The sequence below is a fragment of the Opisthorchis viverrini genome (assembly GCF_000715545.1).
Source record: "Opisthorchis viverrini unplaced genomic scaffold opera_v5_218, whole genome shotgun sequence".
Classification (NCBI taxonomy): Eukaryota; Metazoa; Platyhelminthes; class Trematoda; order Opisthorchiida; family Opisthorchiidae; genus Opisthorchis; species Opisthorchis viverrini.
Genome location: NW_008751877.1, coordinates 732,482 through 740,649, shown reverse-complemented (window position 1 = coordinate 740,649; position 8,168 = coordinate 732,482). Strand labels below are relative to the sequence as shown.

General features: G+C 42.9%; 1 protein-coding gene across 1 annotated transcript in view; it reads left to right on the top strand.

Moving 5' to 3' along the window:
• Positions 1-2,139: 2,139 nt before the first annotated feature.
• Positions 2,140-8,168, top strand: part of T265_08476 (hypothetical protein) — a gene marked incomplete at both ends in the record, with an annotated part of 30,676 nt that continues 24,647 nt past the window's right edge. The window contains one exon of the mRNA XM_009174288.1: positions 2,140-2,377. Coding sequence (XP_009172552.1) covers positions 2,140-2,377 — 238 coding nt within the window. The remainder of the gene's footprint in view (positions 2,378-8,168) is intronic.

The following is an 8,168-nucleotide window of genomic DNA, read 5'->3' as shown; positions in this document are numbered from 1 at the left end:
CTCAGGGCAATGCAGTTTAAGTAAGGTGACTCCCAGTGTGACCGTGGTTTATGAAGCTCGGAAGACACATCATGGCCACTTCCACTGCAGCTCTTGGTTTCCGTTAATTTCTACGCATTTGAGCTGACTGGAAAAGGCAACATAGTCCGTATAGCGCCCCGCTAGTAATTCTGACTGAGAACACGCACACATCATATATTTGCTTACTGTCGGCCTGTCAACTCAGCAACACCCTCTTAACAAAAAGCACGTCACTGTCAGCTCAGGGAAAGTTAGAATATGCCACCAGCGATTCCACTGGAAAACGTGACCCCCGCTTGTCGATCCTGTCTTTCGCTAAAGTTGAGTTGTAAGCTACTTTTGAATTTAATTCCGCACTGTGTCATTCTTTTTTATCTCACTAAAGATGTGCTCAATAATCAAATGGGGAGAGACGTCAGGACCCTACAGATATAAATGTGTCTTTGTTGCAATCAGAAAAGCGCCTGTTTCAATTGCACTGCCTTTCCGCTGGGATGCCACTGCCTCATTTAGCATCAACTGAAACACCTTCAAAGATATCTATGAGCGTCCTTTCCACACAAACATCACCATCGGAAACACACTACAACCAGTCTGAATGTCCTTATTAAGCAATCTACTACACTATTCGACCTTTAATGCATGCATCCTGTTCCGCTTAAGAAATTTCTTAATGAAAAGCCTGTGATGTTTACTTTCAAAATCGCTTGGAGTGCTGTCTCTGCAAAAGATTTGACCCCGTAATTTCGGAACATGCTTCTTCACAGAAACGTAACGTTTTTGGCAGGGAGAAAATGACAGCTGATGATTTCCGCGTAGTCTCAACCGCTGCCCCGGATCAAATCAACCACGTTGCTATAGACAGTGCTCAGCGAACAAGAGCGGATTTCTAATCGTTCCTGACAACTATTTGCCTTGCGTGATCATGTAACCATAGCGAGTTTTTGTGGTGCCATCGCCTGTGACCTTTTTGCCGGCCTACTTCAGCCAAGGGGTTCCCTGCGTTGTCGAAGATAATATAAAACACCGACCTCGGAATCACACCCAGCCTGGTCGAATCTTGGTATATACAACCCAGCATGCAGAAGCCACACTATAAGATGCAACTTCCGCTCGGCTCGCTGATAGGTCAGGCCTTAACACCAACCAGTGGCGCACGTGAATTTGACATTTGGGAACGTGTTTCTTCTGGTTACATTATCCAACTGATTTACTGTTTCATCCCCCCACCCAGATGAGCACGGAGCACTTTAATTCCATTTGTGTGAAGTCTACAGATTTACCTTATGCTTCGACCTCACATCCGACGGTTGACGGACTTCAGTCCTTTCACTTTCCCAGCTTTAATCAGGCCATTGTTCATGTACTCCTACTCAAGCACGCGCCATCCTCTTACCCTCGGCCCATGCATACCGGCGAATCTCCCTTGTTCCGAATTAACCGCACATTTTGCACGTAACGCCGCTGATGTAATAACGCTTTCTTTGTTCTGGCTCTTTTCCGCCACCTCTCAGTTTTTGTAAACGGGTGGTTCTGCTAAACTCTTAATGTGATTTCCAGTGTCTGTTAACTGTCTTGAGGACCTGTGGTAGGGAGACTACCATTGCGCGATCCTCAATGGTTGCAAGAGATGTGTGCAACACAGGAGGTGAATAGCAGATGCTTCCACTTCTTCAACCTACTTGGCCCATAAGCTTCCACATAACCGATAGTCTTGCATTGTCATGTACGAGTGCTGGTCACCTCATCGGTGCCAAACCTTGTTGATTGTACTGAATGTGTCGAATACCGAGTTTCCTGGAGCTAACTAGTGGACAAACGCTCACTAGTGCAAAGTACCTCTCAATCGTCCGCATCGTAACCGTCCAGCAACACTCACTAATCGCTCTGGGCTCATATATAAGTTAAGTTCGGCCATATCAATGATATTCCGTTTGTTTTAATTGTTTAAAAGAGTTATTCACAGGGTTCCTCAGTTTGTCGGACTTTCGAGTGATGGATGACGCAAAATTTGTCAAAAGGTTGAATATATTTACGTCGTTAAACCCTCGACTTGTAGAAGAATCCGTGGAGGCTCACTTGATGTCCATCCCACTGAAAAAGCATTGGTAGTCCATTATGAGACTGAGGCAACTCGTAGTTGGGGACAGAAAAGAAAGCCAAAAGATGTACGTCTGTTCAAGCCATTTTAATCAACGCAGAATTCGAGTGCGAAATCTCAACGAACAAACAGATATTCCGGAGCTTGCAAGGAAAATTGTCGACAACTGTAAGCTGATTCACGAGACAAAATTGCCGCAGGTTGAACACCTGCTTAAATATCTGCTAAACAGAAAGGACACGGGAGTACAGAAAAGTGAGTCATTTGATTACTATCGAGTTACCCAGATTTTTTAAATTAGTTTTTGCCGTTTTATTCGGAAATTTGTATGCGTACGATAGTAAATCATTTATCTATACCCAGATACATTTTGCTCGCGATGAACGTTGCTTGCAGCGGACATGTCCGTCGTCACAGAATAAGCAATCCGATCTATGCAACATATGGTGTGGCACGGCGCCTTCGACGTATCGTTAGAGGTGAACAATAGCACTGAACATAAACATACGAAAAATTGTTGGATGAAAAATGACAAACTGAACCTCCGAGGGTGATGGTGAAGCCATCGCACAGCAAAGCCGACCGAACGCAAGAAGCGATTGGAAACAGCGAACCATTAGCGTCCTCGGGAGCCAAGCCTATCAAGAAGCTTAATTCAGTGAATAAAAATGTCATGATCTGAGCAGGATGTTATCAAGCTGGTAGATAGATATGGCTGCGTTGACCGTATCCTCAGAAGTTGATGAAACACAATCCAGATATTCAACCATGGCACACGTCCAGGAAAATAGTAGCCCTTCCGCCCATGCAGTAAGTGTAATTGTCTCAACTACAAGTTGAATGGTCTCCGTTGCTAAAGAATAGGGTTTAATTGCAGAGGGCAATCAAACATGTGTGACCTCCGCGGCCACCGTCAGGCTGCTTTGTAAGGAGGTAACAGGTCTCAGAAATTTTCTATTCTCTATGGCACTCCCCTAATTCGCCAAAATCGGCGTTCTTTTAGGAATGCTGAGAGAACAGGAGATGGAGCTGAAAGAAACTATTGTACTGCTGCGCCCAGACAAACAGAAAATCACTGATTAGGTGTCGTCCTGATAAGAGAAGAACGACATTGTAGATTGTCGAGGGTTACGGGGGTGATTCTTCTACTTCTGTTCCGACAAATGCTGATCCCTTGTCCAGTCGCCTGCAGTGGACGGATTATGTGTGGCTTGACGCTGGTCGTTATCTGTTTCAACAACCTTGTAAATAAGCGGAGTGAGTTACAAGCATGGGTAGTTGGCCATCAGGTACATCTTGTCGCCTTCATAGAGGCATAAAAAGTGCTAGGCGCAGAACTTAAATGTTAGCCCACAGGTGTGACCGCGCTTGCAATGGCCACTTATTTGTTGCTAGGGTCGTTTTAAACTGCCCGAATCTGCTGAAACCGAATTCCGTGTACAGAGCTGAGTAGATTATTATATATGAATTTCTCCCTTGGTGAAAACCATGGGATCTAAGTTCACCCTTGTCTTAGTATACGGGAGTCCAGTCGGTATGTCCCAAGACTCGAGGTAGAACAAAGTGCGGTGCTTTTCAGCGTTATTAGGTTCCACGAATTCAGATATGTAAACAAATGGCGTCGTATGAGTTTATATTTACATGGAAAACACCTGAACTTACTCATATAGTCATGAGTAGAAGTTTGTGGATCGCAAACCTATGAACGATTTGTGCCCCTTGGTGTAAAATAATGGCGTGTAACGAGTGCAAATTGACATCATTAAAGTCTTTGGCCGGATAAATCGCATAACTGCATGTGCTTTATCAAGCAGGAAAAAGTTGGAATCTTTTGTTGGACGATGGAGTTGGTAAGTGTGGTTGAAGAACGTCTTCCCGAAACTGAGGCAAAGCATTGTTTTGCGTCATATGATATTGCACTTAGACCAAGAATGCTTACGGCAGTTGCAAATTCCTAAGGAGACCACGTGTGCCCCAGCTATCTATTATTTGTGTGCGGCCAAAAGATGTAGAAATAAGTGGGCTCAATGAATGGAATGAAACCAAGGGGCAATTTCAAACTGTTGTCAAAATGGTTTTCGGGACATGTCTACTAGTAGCAGACCATTAATTATAAGTGACCGAAATGTGATATTGTAAGGAAATGTGATCGTTCTAGTCGCACAAAAGTATAAATTGGCTTATATAGCGTCATTGTAAATCCCAAATTCACCAAAAGATTTCTGTGATGCTTGTGTACAATGTAATATTGGAGTTCGGAATATTCAAGGATGCGTCTTAACCTCACGAAGATGGAAAAGATGGCCTGTCAGGGGAACTATGATCTGCAACTCGTCAGATACTGCGGCGAAATCCATGTTCGCAGGGTTGCGGTCAGCAGTAATTCTACAGGCAGGGGAGTGAATGCCGCATACCGATATTTATTTAACATGGTTGAGAATAAATTCGGACAGAATTGAAGGATAGCTTATTGCCAGATAACAACTAGACGCAAGTGACGGCAGTCTCATAGGTCATTATACGGCTTTTCATATGAATGTCCTTAGAGATAAGATGTCTAAAAATAATGATATAACGCAAAAGAGATGCCTCAATATTTAAAGAGATAGTTGAACGTTCCAACAAAAACTAACAACCCCAGTTCATAGGGCAGTAAATCACTATCCCCTTTGTTTTGTAAAAATGGGTATCATCAAATGAGCTGACGTTGCCCTGCACAGCTATCACAGTAGCCTAAATGGTGCATTAGAGGTGGTAGAAATCCACAGCTAAAAAAGGCTGTTGCTCCAGATTTATTTGCAAAGTAACACTTGCCTCGTCCAGTTTTGATATTTTTACGGTAATCAGCTAGTACTCGTTTTCCTTCGTGCAAGATTTGCTCCAGCGTAGGTAAACACTGATACCTTTTTCCTTGCATAATCTTAGGAGACAAAATCAGTTTGTGTCCGTGACCCGTAAATTCCCGCAGGGTTTGGTATCTGTTCTAGTGTGGCTTCCAATTTACCTCCGTTTTTTTTTGCGCATTTAGTCAATAAGCTTACCTCTGAGGTTTTGTCCGCACTTGGCGCATATGCACTATTGTAACATATCTATCCCATTACTACCGAGGGCGGTTGACGTCCACCGCTTATTTTACCTCCGAAATCCTTTTTCGTAAGTCCCTCTCAAGCACCAAGAAGACCTAGCGGAATTCACCCTGTGCTTTTGTTTTACGGGTGAAGATTTAAAGATTGTTCTAAGTGAGTTCTTTAAGACAACACGTAGCCGCAACTAATGATATGGGACACCTCATCCTTCAGATGTCTGTTTTTATTTCGTTCGCTGAGCTAGCCATCATAATCCCCGACTTCGATGCCGGAGTTTTGTATGTTTTCACTACAACCCCGGATTAAGTATGTCTTTTTCTTCATTACTACCGCCTTTCTCTACCTTTTTACAACTGAATACGTTTTGTGGACAGTCGTTAAATTAAGCTGGTGCACCAGTAAATATGATGCACACTGTGGACAGCAGTAAACCTGAGACAGCCTCCGCGGTACCCTTACAGTAGCACGCCACTGACAAGCAATTGCCAAACAGTTGTTTGGCTCGCAAAGTATCACTCTTATACAAAGCTACAATGATCGCTGAGTCGGTGTATATTTTTGAGAGACATGGCCTCTAATATGACGCAATGTGGGGCAACGTCAGGTTTTCTACTATTAATATCTCGAAACCACTGCTGGTATCGGATGGCGTCAGCAAATCCGAAACAAAGTAATTGGCATACATATAGTTGTTTGTGCAGCAATCAATCGCAAAAAGCATCCAGACAATCGTTTGTGTGCACTCGGCTGTGTGCCACACATGAGCGTCCCCATCAAAATGGTGCAAAGCGCGAGATGGGAGAGTGATCTAGACGACGGTGTGAAGGTTGAGATGTCATTTCTGTAGTTTCCTTCCAGAATAAGCATAGCAATCCTAAGGACCTTCTCTCGGCCACTATTTTTCACTTAATGAATTTAAACCAAATTAGATAAACGTAAGTAGTTGCACGGCAATCAAGGTTTAGTGGCAACAATGATGCTACTGCATTTGAAATTGTCATTTTCTGTAGGAGTTCTCGCAATGCTATCGCCTGATCTACATTAGAAAAGCAAATATATTGCGTTGGTTCTCTTTCGGTGTTCCTTGGTCTTTCCCCTTGCTTCCTGCGTTGTTGACGGCTTTGCCTTGCAGCATCAACCGTCAATAAATCTATGTTTAGCCTGCTTGAGCGTGTTTTGGGAATAGTTACATCCCAGAAATTGATGTATTAAGAGCCAAAGACGTTAGAACAACGGGCCACTTTGTCCTTTCCAAACAAACTGGCGAATCCTTTACTCTAATGTCTGGAATACGGTCACATCAAATGAGTATATTGATAAAACAAAAAAAATTTGATAGCCTTTTAGGCATTTTGCAACCAGCTTGTATGATTTAGAATATTCGATGGCATCTGGTCAAACCAAAAGCAGAACTTTTGGTGCAACTAATCGTAAGTAAAGCATGCAGTCGTTATTGAACTTGCCTTCTTCTGAGCCCTTGTTTTGCAACCCAGAAGTGATGGAACTCCATCTGTAGTTTTTCGCAAAGTGCTCCACACACATCGATATGTGGGTGTTTGCAAGTGAAATGGACCTGTCAGACCCAACTAGCACTGGCAACTCTTCTTGCGTTATTCTTTCTTGATTTACCCAGGTGTGTGCTTTCCACGGGAGGTGATGTACTTGGCTTTTACTTTCGCTCTCACATACTAGCCATCTGCACCTTTTCTGATAATTTCGTAGCAGTTTACTTGTCATAAACACGCTGGTTTTCTTAATTTTCAAAACATATCAAGGCTTCGGGTTTATTTCTTCCACGTCTTGAGTTTTCTGGCGTCTAGATAAGTATGCACACTGTTGTCTTTTTATTTTTTAGCCTCATGTTAGTGGCGTAGTGTTCTAACGTTTTTAGATCAACATTTCCCTTGTGATTCTTAGATGGTCTACGATATAGAACACTTGCTTAGTGGCTCCATGACATCTCACAAGACACTGAACGTGCAGCGCTTGACGTGTTGCGTATCTTTTAACTTAATTTAGTGATTACTATGTCAGAGTCATTTTTTCAAGCTCTCGTTCATTGTACTAGCATCCACTGGCCGTAGAAAGCTTGCAATAACCAGATCTACTGTAGTAGGATCCCTCAAGCTGGATGTTTTTTTGTATTGAGGTGACATACTGAGCAAACTGAAGAAGGTCAGGTACTGGAGAACCTGTGCTTCTTGCAATGGTGCAGAGCCTCACTGACTGTAAATGAACTCGGTTTAGCTTAGCTTATTGTTTCATCATTTGGATTCCGTTGGGTGTATGTTACTTGGAATAAAAGCATACTTGGTCAAAAGTATATAGACGGACCCTTCCGGTATAGCATTCAATCATTATGAGACTGAATTTTTGTCACTCATGGGTTGTTTCAATAGGTTTCAATATATCACTTACGAGGCAGTGAGTTACTTCGCTGCAAGACGCTCCGATGATCCGACAGTGATCTCTGTGACGTATATATTCCCCGACAGCCATCTTTCCGCACAAAGTATGTTAAAAAGACCATTAAACGTAATCTCTTTCGGCACATGTTTTCCTTCAGTGTGTAGCACCTTACTTCAATGTTCACTATTCCTTTATGCTCTTCTTGGGCCTTAGAATGAAGAAATTGGTTTCGTCGAACGATTTACAAACCCTGATAGCTGTATAAGCCACAGTTTTACTGTAACATCTGAAGTGTTTTAGCGTATAATCAAGGCGCAATCAGCGTTTTCAAAATTTATCATTTGTGACATTAGGAACAAATTTTGCGGCAGCTAAAGCTCCGTGTATACAGAGCCAATGCAAGAGCGGTCTTCGTTTGAGACTAAAAATGGTCCGTCCGATCCGAGGACATAGGGTGTATTCAAGTGTCTGATTGCTGGTGTCTACCTAGTACAGCAAGTGTTAGTTGGTTGCAGCGAGTCCTTAACGAGATTATGTGTAGACGGGTATTA